The sequence below is a fragment of the Macaca mulatta genome, chromosome 2, assembly GCF_049350105.2.
Source record: "Macaca mulatta isolate MMU2019108-1 chromosome 2, T2T-MMU8v2.0, whole genome shotgun sequence".
NCBI classification, from domain to species: Eukaryota; Metazoa; Chordata; class Mammalia; order Primates; family Cercopithecidae; genus Macaca; species Macaca mulatta.
In genome coordinates, this window is record NC_133407.1 from 62,204,278 (window position 1) to 62,226,566 (window position 22,289).

General features: G+C 39.1%; 1 protein-coding gene across 1 annotated transcript in view; it reads left to right on the plus strand.

Annotated features, from left to right (window-relative positions):
• Positions 1-13,037: 13,037 nt before the first annotated feature.
• IQCJ (IQ motif containing J) overlaps positions 13,038-22,289 on the plus strand; it is a 179,583-nt gene continuing 170,331 nt past the window's right edge. Inside the window, exon 1 of the mRNA XM_077994173.1 lies at positions 13,038-13,160. Within this exon, the coding sequence (XP_077850299.1) occupies positions 13,152-13,160 (9 nt within the window). The 5' untranslated portion in view covers positions 13,038-13,151. The remainder of the gene's footprint in view (positions 13,161-22,289) is intronic.

Sequence of the window (22,289 nt, forward strand, 5' to 3'; positions counted from 1 at the left end):
GCACCTGGTGTGTATTCATTTTCTGTTGCCACGAAACTTAGTGTTACCACAACTTAGTGTCTTAGAACAATACAAATTTATTATGGTCTGTTTCTGGAGGTCATACATCCAACACAGGTCTCATTGGCTGAAATCAAGGTGTCCTTAGGGCTGCATTCCTTTCTAGAGGTTCTAGGGGAGAATCTGTTTTCAGCTTCCAGAGGCCTCCTGCATTCTGTTGCTGGTGGCCCTTCACCTCCATCTTCAAAACCAGCAATGGCTGGTCGAGTCTTCCTTACCTTAGCACTATGACACAAATTCTTCCTCCCTCTTCCACTTTTAGGAGCCCTTGTAATTACATTGAACTCACCTGTTTTTTCCAGAAAAACTTCTTATCTTGAAGTAAGTCAGTTAACACACTTAATTCCATCTACAACCTTATTTCTCCTTTGCCATTTAATGCAAGATATTCAGTTTCCAGAGATTAGGATGTGGACATCTTTAGGGGGGTCATTATTGTGCCTACTTCATTCTTTTCTTCAAAGCGAACTCTTTAGTAGGTGGAGTTTATGAGGTCTGGTTGTGATGTGCTTTTCAAACCACTGGTCTTTCCTGCTCTCCTCCAGTCTATTTCTACCCCAACCCTGTATTTCCTTCTACCCAAAGCTTTTCAGCATGTAATTATGGACACAAGTCAACCTCAACACTTCCAACAGAGGCCTGAGAGCCTCAGTTATCGAGATAAGATTATATCCTACCTTGGCCTCACCTAATTTTAATTTGGGATGGCCTAATCTAAAATGATTCACAGATTATGAATCATTAATTGCACTGACAGATATTACAGGTTACCACCTACTATGTGCAAAAGTGCTTTTCAAAGAAGTTAAAATGTATATTTTATATGGTTTCTGTTCTCAGTGTTAGGAAGGCAAGATGAAGAAATTAAAGCAACATAAGAATAATGTATTAATACAGATTGACAAGACAAGAAATGTCACAGGCAGCACATGATCAATGATTAATTGGCAAATCAGTGCAACAGGACATAGGAGTAATGAGTTCTGAGAGAGAACTCTTTGTGTTGTGTATACCCCTTGCCCCTGTATTATCTATTACTACTTAACTAACTCCATTAAGCATGGCTCCAAATCTATGGCAGTTCTCCATATCATCCTTAACCTGTCCTTGTAAAACGAAAAATCTGATATCAGATGTAAATAAGGCTTAGAAGCTCATGGCCAGATTTGGAGAAATTATGATATCAGTGTTAACAGGGCCATTTGCAGGAGGTGGTCAGCATAAAGTACTCACAATGAGTCAGCAAACAGTTATTAACATGAAATGATACTGACTCAGCTTTTATTATTTTTTCCAAGTTGATAGACACTTTCCTAACATTTTGCTATATGTTATTCAAATATTTTCATGACTTTTATTGGTTTTGGGAGGGAGTTTCAGGTTATCTGCATTACTCAATTTAAAATCAATAGTGGATTTAATCAACATAATGTTTTCTAATCATTAATGAGTATTAAATAAAACCCAGTCTAATAGCATTTTAAGCAACATTTTCTGTCAAAGAAGTATCTGAACCATTTTCTTTCTCCCGAAACCTTGATTTAATTATGATACTGATATTATTATTGTACATGTTCATATGGGATGGGCTCATTTGACTATAGTTATATAACTTAAGTCCCATCCTAAGAAATTTACAACTGTAGAAGGCTATTTTTAAAAAGGCTATTTTTGACTTGTTAGTTTAAGAGGAAAGGATAGAATTTTTAAAACATACTTTGTTCATTAGAGACTATTTACATACTGACCTGTTCTCTAGTAATCATGTTCTTCTTAGATGTGTATTGCTTTTGGAAGTTTTAATTAAACTGTTTTTGGTATCTACAAAGACTTTCCATAGAGTAATTCAATTCCATTGTCTGACTCTAATTTCTTGCCTCCCTGACCTGATATTTTCTTTCCATTATTTATAATTGAATTTTGTAACGACTATGATGCCTCAATTTTATTTTTGCGTATGTAATCTCCATATGAGTCTCATAACAATCTTGCTAATGTAAGAAGCTGAGATGAGGAAATTCAGAGAGCAACTGGTTATTGAGTTGCAGCAGACCTTGTGAACCTATGGAGGCAGGTGATGCAGGGGCTGTGATATGATTTTCTGTCTCTGCACGCTTCCCCTCTCATCACATGTCTCCTGTTTGAGTCTGCATAAATACCTTCATTTCATCATCTCTCTTTCACCATGACTCCCATTTTGGTAACATTAAACTTTTTGACCAATGGAATTGTTTTGACTGGCAGCAAATAATTAGGGATTCTCTATTTCTGGTCTCATTTTGTCACTGTTACTAGTGCCAATTATCATTAACATAGAGGCCACTTTATAGGCAGTTTTGTTGTGATGCACATGTGTGTTGCAAAGCAAGAAAACACAGGGCTAGCAGGAAGAGGGCAGGCCTGGTAAAGACTGGCTAGCTGCTTACCAAATCCCTTTTTCTCATCTTTCGGCTGGACTGCATTTCCCAGGTTCCATTATGGCAGGGGGTGGCCACGTGACTAAATTATGGACAACAGTGTGAGCAGAAGTGATGTGCCCCACAATCCACCAGTCTGGCCCTATTACAAACCTCCTATACGTGATCCTCCATAATCTCTCCCTATCAGACACAAGAGATTGACCATGTGAGCCTGGGAGACACATGTTGAAGATGGCACACATAAAAGAAGGAGCCTGGGTCCTTGAATCACTGCTTAGAGGAGAGTCCCGTGGTGCCCTGGGGCACTGGCATAATAATTTACCTCAACAAGACATGTACTTCTCTTAAGTTTGAGTCATTGTTAATTCTGTTATAGCAGCTAAGTTTAACTTAATTGATACACTTGGGTCTGCCAAAGATATTTCTGCAGGCCTCAGTTTCTTCTTTCAAAAAATGAAGGAATTTGCCACATGGGCCTTCTTGCTGTTCCCCAAACACACTAGACAGTCAGGACTTCTGCACTTGCTGTTGCCTCTGCCTGAAAAATCCTTCCTCAGAAACTCACATGGGCTGCACCCTCAACTCTCAGTCTTCAGCCTGAATGTGACCTTATCAGTGAGACCTCCTGTGGCCACCCTTAGGTATAATAACATTTCTCCCTTCCTCATCATTCCCTCTTCCTCTTAGCTTGCTCCAGTTTTAAAAATATATATATAGCACAATCACCAAACAACTGACCTATGTGTGTATTTGGCACTTCGTTAAATATTTGTTGAACAATTGCATGAGTGAAGCGCTCTCCAAGGTGACAAGCAGCTGTAAAGGATTATGTTTCCTAATTTCAAGACATTGTAATCTAAGGAGAAATATAAAATGATTACAAAAGACAAATCTTCAATACACAGAAGACATATGAGCTTTGCTAACATATTTCTAAATATATAAGGAAAAGAGATTCTAATAATTACTGGCCACTTACCAAGTGTTATACATTAAATTTTTCAAAATGTTACTTCATTTGATGACTCTACAAACTCAATATTATTGTACCCATTTTATAGATAAGGAAAGAGATTTCCAGGGCTGGAATGGAAACTTCTTGAGAGCAGGATCACATCTATCTTTTTTACTATTGTATCGCTGGCATCTAGCAAAGTTCTGACAAGGTAGCAAGAAATAAAGAATATTAAGAATAAAAAGTAAAGAATGGGTTAAATTGCTTGTCCATGGTAAGACAGTTGGCATTAGAACATACATTTGCCTGAATCTAAAGTCTGTGCTTTTTTTTTTTTTTTTTTTTTACTGTCAGAGAATGGCAATTGTGATCCCCTTTCTGATTCTGGGCTGTTGCTTTTCTCTGTTCTTCCTGGTGAAAGGCTGTCCCCTTAACGGACATTATGTCTGGGATGTTTCTATTCTTCAGGCCTCAGTCCAGCCATGACCTCAGTGGAATGGCTTTCCCTGACCCCTTGGTTGGAAGATTGGAAGTGGCTTTCTCCAGTTACTCTCTGTGTATCACCTGTTTATTGCGTACGTCACCTTCATAACACCTATCACAGCAAAAAATTATCTTGTTTGCTTTTCAGTTGTCCCTCTACCTACTATAATGTAGACTCTGCAAAGATAGTGACTTTTTCTGCCTCTACTCTGTGTACACTGTGTGACACATTGTTGATCAATAGGTGTGTGTTGAATAAATCAGTGAATCACTGAATAATTTGATTGATGTTGGCATTCACTCTTCCAGTGCTCATGACAGGCATTACTGATCAATCATGACAGTCTCTACTACTAAATCCAAACTCATACTCTGAAAAATTTGTAATATAGTTCTCTAGGCACTTGGAATTTGAAGTCTGACCCACTGATCTATAACATCAACATCACCTGAGAGCTTATTGGAAATGCTCGTTCTCAGGCCCACCCAGACCTACGGTATTGGAATATGTATTTTAACAGGATCCCAGGTGATTCCTGTGCACATCAAAAGTGTGTGCAACATGACTCTAGGAATACATAATACTAGTCAGTGGGTTTGGCAAATAAGAGGAATCCCCTTTACCATCTCTGTGTTCTCCTCCATTTTGCTTGTACAAAGATAGAACCCCAGCCTTAGCATTATTGTGTATTATCTGGAGTGATTAGGTCTTAGTGGGGTTAATGTAGAAATACTTTTATTTTATTTTATTTTATTTTTTTGAGACGGAGTCTTGCTCTGTCGCCCAGGCTGGAGTGCAGTGGCGCAATCTCGGCTCACTGCAAGCTCTGTCTCCTGGGTTCACGCCATTCTCCTGCCTCAGCCTCCTGAGTAGCTGGGACTATAGGTGCCCATCACCATGCCTGGCTAATTTTTTTGTACTTTTAGAAGAGACGGGATTTCACCTAGTTAGCCAGGATGGTCTTGATCTCCTGACCTCGTGATCCGCCCGTCTTGGACTACCAAAGTGCTGGGATTACAGGCGTGAGCCACCATGACCGGCCAGAAATACTTTATAGAGAAGTGTTTAAAAAAATTGGTTTCCCCAGTTTGAGAGCTGCTAACTATGGAAATAGATGAACATTTTTGTGTAAAGTTGAAAGAATCCCTCGTGCAAAGAATGGATGTAGGAGGAAGGAAAAGAAAAGTAGGTGCAGAGGAAATGCTAGGTTAATGCAAAAGTAATTGCCATTACTTTTTATGGCAAAGACCACGAGGTTGGTGCAAAAGTAATTGTGGTCTTTGCCATTAAAAATAATGACAATTACTTTTGCACCAGCCTAATAGGGTTAGGATCAAGGGTGCATATGTAAAGAGCAAGGCTAGATAAGGTCTAGATGGAGAATTATATTAGCAGTTAAAAGCAAAAAACAAAACTTGCTTCTCAAATTAAACTGGGGCAAATAAATTTGATATGAAGAAAGTTAGATGCTCTTAGTGAAAATAGTTTTGCTACATGGAAAAGACACAGATTATAATCTGAGGGTGGCAAAAATCAAGGTTTTAACAAAAAAGTTAGTGGATAAATAGAACCATGGATATAGATTATTTGCTCTTCTAGTTTTACCATTAAGAGAATCACAGCAGGGAAAGAGTTCCCCTGGAAGGGTGTTGAGTTCAGTAAGTACCTCCTTAGACCCAGGCAACCAGGGTCCCTGTCCTGCTCTGACTCTGTATCTTAGAGGGCCTGGCTTGTGGCTTTCTCTGGTCAGTGCCCTTCCTTATGGTATGAAGGATTCAAGGAACCAAGAGGACATACCCACTTGGAGTCTTTGGTCCCCTTTTTAGTACATGGTCCCATAACTCAGACACCAGAAGTCCCTATGTAAGTGACTCTCTGGTTGTTTCCAAGATCTGTGAAGACCTCTCTCCTATGGCCTGGGTCCAAAATCCTGAGGGTGTGAGTACATAACTAGTGTCCACATATTCGGCCCACAGGGTGTGCAGTGAAGGTGTTTGTGGGCATTGGATGGTGGTGTGAAGAGTGGTAGACTTGTCTTCTGGATTGTCCACGCACATGCCTGTGAGGCTGCAGCTTTTGCAGGATGGAGGTGGGGATGTGAAGAGAACGGTGCTAGGCTAACGGGGAGTGGTGGGAGGCTCCATGATTGCCCTAAGGCTAATATTGGACTCAGTGATGTTGTCAGTCCATTCTATACTCCATGAATCTTTTTCCCCCTTAGGGGGAAGATATTTTCATAACTTATGAATGTCATTAATTTTGCTTGGATCTTCAATTAAAGAAGTTGAATGATACACAGCTGAATGCAGTATATTTACTGATTCTTCAAACATTCAGAAGGCACCACTATGGTATTAATAAATATTTGCACTCTCACTGCAGATGTGGGACAAATCAGAGTGCTATAGGGGAAGATATGAATTTGACTCAGTCCTTATTTTTAATTCACTTCCATTTTTAGAAAATATCTTTTATCATGAAAGCCATTCATAATGTACTAAAATTAACCACCATGTGATTGTAGCATTTACAGTAACATCATGCTTGTGCCTGGCATCTGTGTTTGTCTCCTTGTTAATTCCTCAACCTTTCCATTTATTTTTCATGTTCACAAAGGTTAATTGACATCGACTACTGTTTATATGAGGAATTCCTTGGTGAGTCTTAGTGGTGGCTGCTTTGTAAGGTTTCAGTTCAGCTGAGCAGAGAACTTTGATAGTCAATCTACAAGGCTCTCTGTAAGCCTAGCACTTAATTGAAGTGCACTACCCCTGACTGGGCTGCATTGTCAGGCATGGGGGATGTTTGATGTTTTTGCTTTCTTTTTCATGTGGCTTAATCCTCCATACACAGAGTCCCTCTTGGGGTTCTTATAGGCACTTTCCTTTTTGCTAGGTCATTGTGCTGATAAAACAGTAGTGATTTATTGGTGATGCTCTGACGCCTTGGGCTGAGGTTGGGCAGTATGGATACAATACATCTGTATACTGCTTTTCACTTGGTATGCAAATTGGCACACATAATGTGGTTTTTACACAACAACACTGTAAAGTAGGCAGAGCACTACTTCCTCCAACACTGGTCCCTCTGTAGCAATGGGAGACTTAAGGCTCTGGTCACAGTGGCAGGTGATAGAAAAACAGTTGAATCCTTCTGACCAGTGCTTATCCCTTACACCAGTGGCACATGGACCCATTTCCCTTGTCATGAAGGTTAATTGTGCCTGCTGTGGAGGCCCCCAGTGCTCTGTACAATTTGAGAATCAGTGACCCACATATGTTACTTTTTGATTCTGAGTTGGTAATTGGCTCCTAGTAACTCACTTCCCATACCTTGGGTTTCTGTGGGTGGTGTTTGCACATTGCTCTCATTTATGTCCACTGGCTTGCCTTTTGAGGCTTAAATATAAAGGTATAGCCATATGTATAGGATGATACATATGTATGTGTACGTACTATATTTTCTTGTGATTTTGTATCTGTTACCACCAGCTAAAATTGATGTAAAAAGATAGGCTGGTAACAGTTTAGCCTACTTGTTCATGGTTTTCTGGGGGGAAGGGGAATCAGATAATTTTCCCTTAGATAAATAAGTGTTTAGGGTTGAGATGTCTGTCTAACATGGCGCTATCACCCTCTCATAAAATCACCTTTTTATTCTCTGTCCTTTGGATCCAGAGAATTAACATCCATAATGTCAGGGAAATAGGATTCACTACCCCCATCTAGCTTCCTGTTCCAAGTCCACGGCCAGCACCTTGGCTGAGGCTTCTCAGCAGATCCATGGTGGTCTGCCCCTCAGCCATCTGTGCCTGGGAAACATCTGTAATTGGTGGCCCCAAGGCAGTGCCAAAGCCTCTTGGGATGGTTGGACACCAGAAACATCCAAGTTTCCAACCCTTCTGCCTGACGTGGCCTGCCAGTTTCTAACAGAATTCCCTCTAATACCTCTGCTCACAGTATCAAGGGACTCCCAGATGAGCCTGAAATGGATAAGAGCGTACCTCTGCCCATGCTGACATGAGTGTAGGCTTTTCAGGTTAATGGAAGAAACTGGGTGCCTTTGGAGTTTACTTCGTATTGCCCCTGACTGGTTCGATGAACAGGGATTATCAACAATTTGCCAAGCAGCAAGTATGAGTTTACAAAAAACAAAACCCATAGGTGGAACAAAACCCAAACTGCCAGCTATAATATTCTGGGTTTCATTTAATTTTAAATCTATTTACTCCCAGGTGCAAGTGGCATGGAATTACGGTATCCCCTGTGGTCCCTCCCTGGATGTAGGTGTGTGGTAGTCATCTGCTGACCAGCACTTGCAGAACTGAATTCTTATCTAACGCTGTTTGCTGGGGATCTTGTAGCCAAAGCCTTTTAAATCAAAGGGAATCATCAGAGAGAACAAAAAGGGATCCCCTACTCTTAAGAGAAGGCCCTGATGGTGTTCCATTAACTGTCTGCCTTAAACATCTGAATGCTTTAAATAACTAGAGTGCATTTGTCTCCCTATCTCTGTCCTCATTAAGCAGGATAAGTTTAAACACACACACAAGTACACATACACACACATACACACACGCTTCTGTGGGGATACAGCCCATGTCACTATTTGTTATTCATCACAGTATATGAGATCTCTGTTATGAAATGTCCTGTCTCCAAAAACAGATATTGCTTTTCTTTTAGAAAAATATCCTTGGCTGGATCCCTGGAACTTTAATTAAAATCCTTGTTGCTCTTTAAAAAATGTTATTGCATTTCAGACAGCTTGGATGTAAAACAGTGATGCCAGGAACCAGAATGTTTTGCTGGTGGGATAAGGGACTATGAGAACAGATCAAAGGGCTGCCTGGGCTAGCCTGAGAGGTGTCAGGAGACAGCTCCTGGGAGAGACCTGCCACTTAATGTGGGACCATCAGTCCCCCAGATTTAAAGGTAGTTGTCTGAAGCAGTCACAAATTTTCTTCCATTTGTGCCCTTGACATTGTCTAGGTTGTTTTCAATAAAAAACTAAGAAGATTATTATTAACTAATTAGTTAATTCATTTATGATTTTTGGTCATTTATGGCACTACTTAACACTGATCTCTTCAATAGGCTGTGAACCACCTGAGGACAGGAGCTACACCTGTTTGTTTGCTGCCATATCTCTGGCACAGGACTCAGAATGTGTTAGTGAAAGTAGGTAGGCAGTAAACATTTTTGGAATGGATGTGGAGGCCCTTGATGTTCTGGATATGAAGGATGAGATATGAAGGAGGCTAAGACATAGTCCTTGCCCTCATAGAGCTCTCAGGCTATTGGGTATATCAAAGGTAATTAGAACTTTTGGTTATTAGGAGTTACTATTTCTTTAGCGACTTATGATGTGCCAAGTACTTCTCAGACTTTTAACTCTCAAAGGAACTTCATAAGATAGGGTTTTTTTTTTTTCTTTTCCAGAACATGAAACAGTATGAGAGAATTTAAATGGTTTACCCAAAGACACATGTCTACTAAATAGAGAATGCTGTCTTTCAACTTGGACCTATCTGTCTCTAATAATTTTGATGGTGCTATCACCTTTGAACATTTATCTCTTAGTGTTTCAAAGTCAAGATTTTCTGCTTGTTCTTAATGGAGAACTAGAGGAGATTGAAAAACACATTTTTTTTTTTTTTTAGTAAAGTTACTAAATGGTTTGCATTACATTTATTTGGTCAGATGAACTTTGTCTTCATAAAATGGGAATGGAAATATCTATCCTCTGCTTGTCCCACCATTGTAGTTTGGAAGTAGAGAACTTGTTTGATTTCATAGGCTCATGGCTGGAAATAATTTGCCTCATGATGTGTTGTGCCTTGAGTCTCACCTGTTTTTGATTTAGATGAGTCTCTGGACTTTAGATGAGACTGGTGCTGAAATGAGTTAAGACTTTGGGGCATTTGGGATGGGATGAATATATTTTTCACTGTGAGAGGAACATAAATTTGGGGGACTAGGGGTGAAATACTATGGTTTGAATGTGTCCCCCGAAAAGCATGTGTTGGAAACCTAATCCCCAATGCAACAGCATTGGAAGGTGGGGCTTAACACGAGATGATTAGCCCGTGAAGGCTCTGCCCTCATGAATGGATTAATGCTGTTATCACCAGAGTACGGTCATAAAAGAGTGAGTTCAGTTATTTCTCTCTCACTGTCTCTTGCTCTTCATCCTTCCACCATGTTATGATCAGAAAGAAACCCTCACCAGGTGTCTGCCGCTTTATCTTGGACTTCTGAGCCTTTGAACCATGAGCTCATAAATGTCTGTTCATTATAAATTATCCAGTCTCAGGTGATTTGTTATACCAGCACAAAATAGACTAAGACAGTACCTGTGAAGGTGAGGCTCTTCCTGAGTGAGTGAAGGTGGTGCTGAGTGCAGGGCAGTCAGGTGGCGTGGGGGAAGCAGAGTGAGCCCCGTGCTCTGAGCTATTCTGAGCTGAGCTTGCAGGATGTAGATCAGTTGGTGCTGACGGTTTGGGCAGGGGGCAGGCAGATCAGCTGTGGAGGGTGCTGTGGCCATATTCTTCTCTTATGTTTCTGAGGAGAGACATGGGACACTCTGCCACCACCAGAGATTTAGGAATAGAGCCGGTGGTGGGGGGTGCTATTCTTGTGGGCACCGAACCCCCTCCTCAGGTTCTTACACTCATTTGAAGAGGATCTGTTGCAGTTGAGCTGGGCAGTAACCTGGCTTCTGGTAGCATGTGGCCCCTTGCTTGAAGACGACAGGATCTGCCACTCACTAGGAGGTCCTTCGGGTCTGGAGCTGAGGCAGACGCTGAAGCAAAGGATGAAGGGAATTGTCAGATAATGTGCTTTCTCATGCGAATTCCTCAGTGGTCCTCTCATGAAGAAGGGTAGAAGAATGCTGGGACTCTCACTCCTTAGGCAGAAGGGACCAGATTTGACTTACTGCCTGGGTGCCTTTACGTCAGAAATTCTGAGTTCTTGTCTCAGGCGTGCTCTTGCATAGAGCCAGGATGCCACAGAACTAGCTCCCTCTTACATTTTGGCAGAGGATACATAGACTCAAAGCCTGCCCTGCCTTCTCATTCTACAGATTAAAATCAAACAAAACAAAACAGAGGACCAGAGAGGTTATACGAATGAACCAAAAGATTTGGGTTTTTTTTGCCTTCAGCTTTGGCTTCCAAATCCATTTTCAGCCTTGTGCACTCAGGCTATGGGTGAACTGAGGAAGTCCAGACCTTCCTGCGGTAGAGGGATCCACAAGAGCACAAAAGTGCAGGTCAGCTCCAGCATCTGTGTTGCTTGAGTCTGGAGGTAGTGGCGGATGGGATGCCTTCCTCCTTGAATGACTCCCAGGCTCTGTAACAGCGGTCTTGAATGGCAGCTGCTTTTATGGGTGAGAGGGCGGACTTCATCAGAATCTCCTGGAGAGAGTTTCAAAACACGTGTAAACTTTGCTTGCCTCATGCTACCAAGTGTAATCCACAGTGCAAGAGATGGCAGTGAGCACAAGTTTTGTAAGTAATTCTGATGTGTCCATCCCCTGCTGAGTGCCTTGTGGTACTATTTGACAATGGTAAACCCTTGAGGGAGTTCTCATCTTAAGGGTCATTGTGTTCTCCACAGCATCTGATGTGTAATTCAGTGGATATTTGTTGAACCAACGGATGAAGCAAATGGCAGTGGAGAGATAAGAACAGAATCTGAGCAGACAGGCCTGAGCACTGGAATGTGAGGGGGACTGGCGGTGCCTTGGTCAATACGTGTTAATCGAGTGTGCTTAAAGGTGAGTCTGGCCTTCTGCAGCAGTCTGACCATTGACTCTTTATCAATAAACGTAAATACTGTTCTGCCCTTGACCTCGAGAGTTAAAATAATAAATAGCTTAATTGGTCATCATTAACTCCACTTCAAATTTACTATTGCCGAGTGTGGCCTTGAACAAAATGACTCCCATGCTCAGCCCAGGCATTTTATCCCCAAACCTCCCAAAGGAGTTGTCCCTGGTAAAACAAATAAAATCAGCCTCCCACCTACTCCCTCCCATCAATAGCACGTTTGCTACTGAGTCCAGGCAAATGGCCATTTGCAAGGTTGGATGAGTAGTTAAGCCACACAGGCACAATGTAGTATGACAACATTCTTCATGGTAATATCGTCCTCCTCATTACATTTGAATATAGATTGCCAGTGTGCAATGCCTTCGACCTCGCTCTCTATTTGTGAGGTTTAGGAGTTCTTCAGACAAGGTGACGTCCATGTGTGCTCCTCAGAAATTATTAGCCTATTTGTAAACCTAAACAAAATCATAGCTATTGTCTCTAAGCACTTAATTTGCCAAATCTCTTTTCTTCCTATCCTTAATTATGTATAAATTTATAGACTTAAGCCACCTGCCTCCTCAATGCTTGTATATAATTGTACCTCTTAGCTGCCACTTAATGGCTCAGGGCTCTTCCTTTATACTGTCTTTGCTTCAAACTGTACATTTAAATATCAGTACTCAGCTCAGCTTCTGAGTAGTAAACATTTTTTCTCTACTTCCTTGAAAAGCTGTGAACAAGCCTTTTAGCATTTTATCTGGACCAAACAGTAGTGGTTTTACACGAGAAATGAGAACTCTGGAAGTAAATCTATGTATTTATATGTCTAAAGTGCATTATAAAAAGAAGCAATAAATCTAGTTTTCTACGTAAAAGGAATTAGATTTTCCAGTTTACCTCTGCACTGGGATTAATAAAATGTGCAACAAATAGCTGATGGAATGATCCATTTGAAGTTTGTAAAGGTATCTAGGGAAGCTGGCTGGAGTAGCCTTTCCATTTTTTCAAAAGCAGGATACCTCTTAATTTTTTGATTCAGTCTTGTTTCTGAATGACTGTTTTAAAATGAGCTGAGAGGCTGTTACCTGCCTATTTCTGCATGGCTGAGCAAATTCACCCGTAAATCCAAGTTTCTCTTCGTTTCCATCACTATACGTCTCCAAATTACAGAGAATTCATTCCTGAGCTGGAGAGGTGCCAGAAGTTTCTCATCTGGCTGTCTGTGGGCTGCCTTTTTCTTTCCCCTCTTTGAGGCTTTCTGATGCCTAGAGTGAGCTCAACTCAAAGGTTTCCAGCCTCACACTCGCCTCACATTCCCCCACAGTCACATTGAGCTCTGTAATTCTGAGGAATACAGTGTGCCAGCATCCGATCCTGTCTCCTTTCACCTGCGGGTGTTCCAGAAACTTCAAAATGCGTCTGGTAATGTATTTGCTTTTCTAAACGTGCCACTTTGATGTGCGTTATATGCAGCTGCTTATTATTTTTTAAAAATCTGTCATCTGAATTAAAATGCATGCAAAAAATGTCAAAAAGAGCTTATAGAACAGTGTGGGCTTAATTGTTGGTCTAGGTGTGTGTGCATGTGTCCTTGTTAATGTAGGCATGTGTGCATAAATATGTATTATTTATGTATTCATGTGTCTGTGCAGACAGATTTCACTAAAGGAATCTCATTGAAAGCAACACTTTATATGAACATCCAGATTTTCTAATCAGATCTGTAAACATCTTAACAACAGCAAGTAGAAGAAAAATAAAATTTTCAAACCCATGCAAATGGTATGTTTTAAACACTTGTTTAAAAAGCCCTCCTTTCTTGTGTGTGTGTGTGTGTGCATGTGTATGGGGAGGAGGTGTTGATTTTTGAAAACTGGGAGAGAAGAGTTGTATTGCTGCTGCACGAGAATTTCTACCCCATGTTACCTGCCTTCTTAAAACTCAGTAAGCACTGAGGGGAAAAGATGTGGTTCTGCTTTGGAGTAACCCCAGGGGAACGTTGATCCGCAGTGTTCAGCAGGCATTTTAGGTATTCTAAATACTAGTGCTTGAATAATAAGTAGATGGGGTAGATTTGCTATAGCCAAATCCTGCTATGTTTTCTGTCTTGTGGGAATCACATTCACACTGTACATTTAGGATCTGCATGTGTTTATTGAACTCGAGTGAAACAGCGTGAGAGTGCAGGCTCATAAATCATATTATTTATTTGCTAGTGTTGGGTGCTAGATTCTAAAATTAAGAGATTACTTAGCAATTAATAATACAGTCAGCATCCCTTGTCTCATTGGGTGAGATTTACATCCTTGGGACTTGCTCTTCTAGTTGTAAAGATGAATGATTTAAGGTTCGTACTTAATTGCTATTTCAAACTCTTAAGCTAGAAAGATACTTGCAACACTATATTTAAAAGACTTATTCTGAAAAATGTGTATGTATATTTCTAACTGATGGTGAGCTAATTATGACTATAATGTGCTATTTGCTTAAAAACAACTGATCTTGAGTATTGCTTACTTTTGTAATAGAAACTTGTTTTCTTGCCTTCAGATTATCATAATTCTTTCACTTTGCATTATGCTCTTGCTTTTTGATATCAATATTAACTAATTGTTGTAAAGATGAGAAAATGAGGTAGCAAGTCAAATAGCATGCACTAAGTAGGTTTTCTTTGAACTAGTAGTTTTCTAAGAAATTAAATAGATTTTCACAAGTAGGTTTTCTAAATGTTCAGTGAGTAGTGATACTTGAAAATGGAAGCATCTTAAATATTAACTTAAGTGGAGCAGATTAGGATAGTATTAATGCCATCTTGTAGTTTCTTAATATATTTAAGATGAGGTACTAAATAGGTTAATTATTTTATATTGGCTATTATTTTTGCTTCATGATAATGATTATAAAAGCAACAATTGCTTTTGATTTACTTCGCATTGTGGACAATTGTAAACTTTAGTAAAATAGTTTACTAAGTTGTAACAATAAAAATGAATATTATTAAAGTCAGTGTGAAAGCTGCTTTTACTTTTTAGCATCCGAGATCTAATATTTTATCACATATAGAGCTGTGTACTTATAGAGGATTATGTATATTTTTAAAAATTTATATAACTCTAAATGCTGATTTTATCAACCATGTTCAATTTATAATTAAAGTATAATAGTACAGTAAAAATGCATTTCAGTGTGTAGAAATGGCTCCTTGAAACAGCATATTATATTAGGAGCCATTAAGAATCTGTGTAGGCTATTGATGTTATACTCATAGATTGTTCTGTGTGTAACTGATTCCTATTTTAGGTCCTATTCATTTCCAGTGTTATAAATGAACCTAAGATTGTGTCCTATTCAGTGTAGGAATCTTGCCTTGAATGTAAATATCTTAATGAAGATTTTAAATTGAATGAATAGGATGGCTGAAGATTTAGCAGTACCTTTTTTCATGTGTATTGCAATATGCATAAATACATATATAGAAATAGTAAGTTATGTAAAAATATTCCTTGCCTTCAATCACATTACAAAATACTCTCACTTTACTTTTGAAGTCAGTTATTTTGTTTGAAGTTTCATAGGTGTAAAAAGAGGTTTTGTTTTTCAAAGCTTATGTAGTACTGTGTGGTAACAGGAAAACATTCTGTGCCATTTTGTAGTGAATATCATATGTACTAAAAAGTGAAAGGAAAGAATGCTGCATTTGCCATCTGTCTCTAAGTATGACCTCCTACTGGCTTTAGACATATTGTAGACCAGGCCTTTATTTTATGAAACAAATTTATATTACCCCCAAATACCTAAAATGATTGTAAAACACTTCCCCCATACAATAGTTTCCCCATTATGTGACTGAGACTGTCCTAACAAACATTTTATTTTTAAGGCTCATATATAGAATGAAGACATACAAATATAATTTGTAGGCTGACCACGCATCCAAAGCTGAAAACATTCTTCCTTTAAGTAAGCATTTATTAAGCATCACATTGCCAAGCTGGCTTCTAGCTTTGGGACAAAAGGAGGTGTCAAGTAGGGAAGCTCCTGTTTAAAGATACCATTCCTACTATTTCATTATTGACTGTTATTTATGGAGGCATGACACCTTCAATATGGTTTGAGAATTGCATTGGCTTTTTTTTGTTTGTTTGTTTTTTGTACCACTTAGTTTCAAAAGGACAAAATTCTTGGGAGCATTTGCCAATAGAGAAGAACAATCACAGTTAGAGTGGGGAGGGCATGCTGATCAAGAAAAATTCTCTGGGGAAGATGAGTTCTCAACCAAGCAGGGGAGGAGGTTATTAGCAAAAATTGATATAAAGGAGAGGAATAGGAGAATTTGGGGTAGATGGAACAGAAAGGAGAAGTAAATCATGGCAGGAGACGAGAAGGCAATGACATTGTGTGGAGAGAGGAGCTATATTAGAAGTAAGAGGAAATAAAATTAAAAAAATTATAGAGTTGGGCTTTACATTTTTCAAAATTAGTATTCACTAACCTTATTATAGTCTGTGGAAAATAATTTGATTAAGTAAACATTTATCCTATTTTGTTATACCAAACAACCTCTGTAAACAAAATTTCAAAGTCTACATAATAATTTTAATTTCTATTTATTGAGCATTTACTATGGGCCAGCTATGGGCCAGGCACTACACTAAATACTTTAAATGCATTATCTTATATAGTCCTCATTTACTATTAATATCCACATTCTACTGGTGAAGAAACTGAGGTACTGAGAAGTTTATGTAACTTGTCTAAGTTTGTATAAGGTCAGAAATGGAGGAGTGGGATTTGAACCCAGATTCTAGAGCCCAACCTTCTAGCTACACACACACAAAAATCACTTCAGCTTATTTCATCTCTAGTTCCAGGTCCAGACTGGTATAACTAGTTGTTCACTGACTGTGTCATTTAGGTTCTCTGGGAAGAGATTCTGAGACAGAATTAGTAGTGCAAGTGGTTTATTTGAGAGTAAAGACAAATGGGGAAGGAAGCAAAATTGGGCAGGGAGAGCCTTCTGACCACACAATGCAGATCTCACAAAATCTCACCCAACCCAATGGCAACCTCTGGAGGGAAGAGTGCCCATTAAAGGAGTCTCACAGTGGGCAGAAATGACCAGGCCTAGTACCCCTGCTATGCTCAATCGCTGGCTAGGGGTTCTCTGAAAGAGCATGACTGTGGCTTAAAAGTCAAGGGAGATCCTGAAGGTCCTGTAGCTGGATGTTGTCAGCTAACTGCACTTCTTACAGCTGAATAGCAAGTTGTTTCTTGAAGGGAGAGCTGGGCAGTGTACCTCCGTGGCTGTCAAGGTGATATCTCTACAAAATGTATCATAGGAACTTAGCGGTAAGGCAAGCTAGGTGCCTAGGGTGAAGAATTTAAGGAAGTACGTATGCTTTGGGTCATTCAAGTGCTGAGTGGGCACCTCAGAGTAAGTGTCTCCTTAAGTTTTGCACCCTCAGGCACCTTGCCTGTCTCACCCTAGTCCCCAGAACCTCATATTCAACACACTTAGAATTGATCTCATCATAGTCCCTCCAAATGTACTCTTACAGTCTTATCGCTCAGGAAAATCCAAGAACTGCTCAGTACATCCTCCTACTAGTCTCTGCTCCCATCCAATTCAGTCTCTCCACTGCCACAGCATCATCTATGTGAAATACAACTCTGATTTATAATTCCAATGCATAATACTCTTCATTGGTTCCCTGTAGCCTAAAGAATGAATTCCAAGGTTCTTCCTATGGCATGTAAAGACCCTGTATGATCTGACTGTATGGACAATCTGGATTCAGGGCTGAAGCAATTTCAGTGCTGTATCTAAGGAACATTAGAATTGTTTATTTTTAAATATTTTAAATATTTTAAATATAGAATAGGTATTTTATAGAATAGAATTTTATAGAATAGAATAGAATAGAATTTTTAAATATAGAATATAGAATTCCATATATTTGGAGAATATATGGAAACTAATGGGAGATATACCTGGAAAAGTAAATTGGAGCTGACCAAAGAACTGTGGTCATGGAGTTTAACTTTTCTTTTGAAGGGATCTGATCAGAGAAGTAACATGATCAAATTAGGCTTGCATGAAGGTGAATGAGGCTGCGATGTGGAGGCTCCACTGAATGGAGAGCAATCGGAGTCAGGGAGACCAGTAAGAAGGCTGTGTTGCTATTCCAGGTGAGAAGAAATGAGGTCTTGAGTTAGGAATGTAAAAAATAAAAAAAGACATGAAAAAATATGAAGGAAAAATAGAATTTTAAGGCTCATTAAAAGAAGATGTGAGGGGAAGATAGTACTCAAATGGGACTTGAACACTTGAATTGAGTGATGGGAGGCTTGTATATGGGAACCAGAAATGGACAGAAGGATCTTGTCGAGGAAAGATGACAAGAGTCTAAGAGGTGTCTGCAGATTAACCATCTCATTTATTTCCCCAAATGAATATTACACAAATTTTTCATTTTTCCTTCATCTCAGGCACTGCTTGTTCAGCTCCTCAAATTTTGCCTGATTTTTAATTTACTGTCATTTAGAGATTTTCACAATAATCCTTTAAACAAAAGATTAAGGCATCAAAGACAAAAGCTATGTTTACAGACACCAACCATTCTAACAACATTTAGGTTCTTTTTTCTAAATTCAACTGTAAAAACACCTTTTTGGGATCCACACAATTTCTAACAGCCAGTTTGAGTAACTAATTATTATTATATTTTATTTTTTTAAGAAGTTGTATTGGCTTCATATAGGCCTGATCCTGCCCAGCAGAGGCTGACAAGACTGGCCCATCTAATTAAAGGTCTTTGTTCCTGAGGTAGGTAGAAGAGCCAACACTGTTATCATGAGTTGCAGACATCTTCTCATAGAGGAAATCTGAAACTGCTGCCTCCCACTGCCCAACTAACAAAGGGGCAAAGGTAATTGATTTAACATGAACAGAAAAAAGACTTTGCAAATAAAGATTCACATTATATATGATTGTGACACATAATTAAAAACTCAATTTTCAATAAAACGGAAATAATGGCAAAGACTTGATGCTAAATAAGCTTTAGGTGCAGAAATGAGTAGTAAGTTTTATAGGAATTTGCAATGCAATATGAGAAGCTCAAAGCAAATATTTAATTGCCCTGAAAACTGAACAACATAACAGTCACATTTGCATATTCTTCCAGGCTGACTTGTTTTACTGTAGAGTGCAGGAAACCCCTTGTAGTAATATTATGTTAGCATCCATGGTGTACAAAAAAAATTTTTTAAGAGACAATCAAATTAACCTCCAAATCTGACTGAATAACCGCCTACACTGACTTGTGCCTAACAAGCTGCGACAATCAAAAGATAAGCTGGTAACATGTTGTTTGTTTTGTGACAGTGATAACAGAGATCTAATGCCTCATTCGTAACTAGGGCTGCCAGACATAGAAATACAAGATTTGCATACTCTGACCTCCAGAGCATGGAGCTATCGTAAGCCAATGAGTATAAATTCCCTTTTCTGTTTCAGACTTAGATATAGGACAGTATGTTTTCCTGATTTCATTAAAAAAATGAATAAGACACTGAAACATAAAAGGGAGGGGTCTGTGTATGTGGACATTTGTAATTCTGTGCTCCAACTCCAAACTTCAGGGAAGCGATCTATACGGATGATGTTTAATCTTCATGGCAGATCAATGAGGCGGACACTGTTGGTTACTGCCTATCTCACAGATGAGGAAAACTGCTGGAGAGGCTTGATAACCTGTTAAAGGTAACACAGTGGTCAAGTAGCAGAGTGGATTTGGACCCAGGGCCTGAGCTCTTAGACATTGAGCTGGGCATGGAGGGTGTGAGCAGAAGCAGTGATTGGCTGGTGGGGTTTGCCCACCCAGAAGGCTCTCCTCTGAAGCTCTCCATCCTTGGACTGCTCTTCTTACCTTTCCTGGGCTCTCAAACTTTCCTATATACTGTAAGGAAATACAGTTGTAAATTCAGGAACCAGCACCAAACCTATTTTTTTGATGGACAGATAATGAGTTTCTCACTGAGCTTAAAAATATGTTGCTACCATATTCTAGTGATGTATGTCTCTGCAGTGTGGGAGTCCATCTGCTCATCCTCACCTAACTATATCACTTTTTTAAAATGGGCTTTGTTGATACTTGGAATTGGGAGACTTTAATTCTGCCTTCAATTTTAGTCCACATTGGACAATTTGAGCTCATACTTTATGGGAGACAGCAAATTGCCACTATATGCTACTCTATGACCATGTATATGTAATTAAATATACATGAATATTCCAACTGTATGGCAGTCTGATGAAGGAAGAACTAGATGTGATGGAGCTCCCTGGTAGGCTCTCTTTGTTAGCAAGGATGAACCCATTTATAGCCCCTTATATGTCTCATTCTGAAGTATTGATTTTCTTATCTGTAAAATGAATATTATGACAACTAGTTCCTGTAAAGAAGCATGTTGTAGTGGAATAAATACAGGCTTTGGAATCAGACATGCCCCGGTACACATCCCCTTGCTGTCACTTTGGAAAGCCACTTTAATATCTCTGGAACAGGAATAATACTACTTAGTATTGCTATGAGGATAAGACGGTGCCTGTGTCAGTCCTGGCACAGGGTAGGTATTCAATAAATGTGTTTAGCATATCGTTAGGAGCACAGAGACAGAGTGCATAAGTGATTAAAAGCACCTGACCCTGGACCCAAACTTCTAGGCTCAAATCTGAACATTATCATTTATCAGCCGAGTTACCTTGGGGAATTGAGTTCCCTGTGCCTTAGTTTTTTTTGTCTGTAAAATGGAAATGACTAAAGTACCTTTGTAATAGGGTTGTTGGGAATTACAGGAGACTTAAGGTATATGAAGTACTTAGAACAGTGCCTGGCACACAATAAACACTCCATGAGTGTTAAGCCCCTCTTTTGAGATTTATTTCACTTCAATGTGATTTCTTCTCAGAGCTCAAGGCCTGGAGATTCACAGTACCTCTAGGGGCAAGGATTTCCGGTTTCTTGTTATCTAAGACCTAAAAAAATACTTGTTTTAATCCAGTGTCCACTGAAAATTAATAGTATCCATCTTAATTTAATAGATTGTTGTATCATCTATACCCATTGTTGGCAAAGGCAGGGCTCTCAATAGCAAGGGTGGGTGAAAAGCAAATTAGGACAACCAGCTTTAGATGGTAATTTGCATTTAAAAAAATCTATCAACACTTGATTAGCACCTCCCTTCGGACCTATCAGTTTTACTTCTAAGAATTTTTCTACAGATGAACTCACATAACTGAGCAAAGACATGTGGTGAAGTTTTTGTTGCAGCATTGTTTGTGTTATTAAAAATCTATAAACAACTAAGTATTCACCCAGGGAAAAATATTGAAATAATTTGTTATATCCATGCAATGGAATACTGCAGAGGAGAGAGCTTAAAACTGTTTGAGCAATACAGGAGAATATTAAAAACTACACAAACATACTTTTAGGAAAAAAGCATTCTGGGGGCAGTCTATAGCATAAATGATACTGTGTTAAAAAATAGTTATATATTTACATCCATTTGCTTGTATAATCATAGAAAAATTCTCAAAGCATGTATGAGAAACTAGTGTTTACCAATCAGAAGTGGAATGTATGTGGAGTGAGTACTTTTCCATTTCACTTTATGTACCCTCTTTGAATTTTAAAACATGGGCATATATTGCTTTTACAACTTAAAGTTGTTTTAAAAAATGGTCAATAAAAAATTCCTTTGTTCCCTCTACTACCATATATTAGTTTTTTTTAAAAATTAGTCCTTGCAAATGTAATCCTAAGCCTTGGTATAATATTTTTGAGTAATGAAGCCAACTATCATCTTTAGTTAAAAACAGAATGCGTATCAACTCACGGCCAAAGCTCTAATTTGCTCCCAGGGAGCACAGACCAAAATGACTAAGGAGATACCCTAACATCAAGTCACAGGAGACTCTTAAGTCCTGTGGCAAAATTTCCTGTATTTCAAAAATTCATGCACTTAGAGAGGAAACATTAAATCAAAAGCATTAGATGGGGGTAGGGAGCATTGAGTCAATGACTTTTCCTCAGGACTTATTAACGCTAAACATGGGGAAACATTACACAGGGGACTTTTTTACATTAAGGTTTCTCTGTATTTCTAAAACCCCTCACTCAGTCTTTTGCAAAATGCTATATAAAAGTTACATTGCTTTTGAGTTTTGAGGGCGGAAGTGATTTGCATGAGGAGTAATCAAGATTCCTGCTCTTTGTACTTTCAAAAGTGCCTACACACACATTGTCTTATTTGATACTCACAAACAAGGTATTTAGGACAAGAATAAAGCTCATTTTCTATATAAGGATCTGAGGTTTAGAAAAGTTAAGCGACAAGCAAGTCAGCGTGGAGCTGAACACAGAAGGACCCTTGGCTGTGTCTTGGCCTTTTTTTTTTTTTTTTTTTTTTTTTTGCCACCAGCACTCAAGGGTGTGGCTATACAGCAGAATCACTCCTCTGGTTGTGAAATGTGAAGTGGTTTAG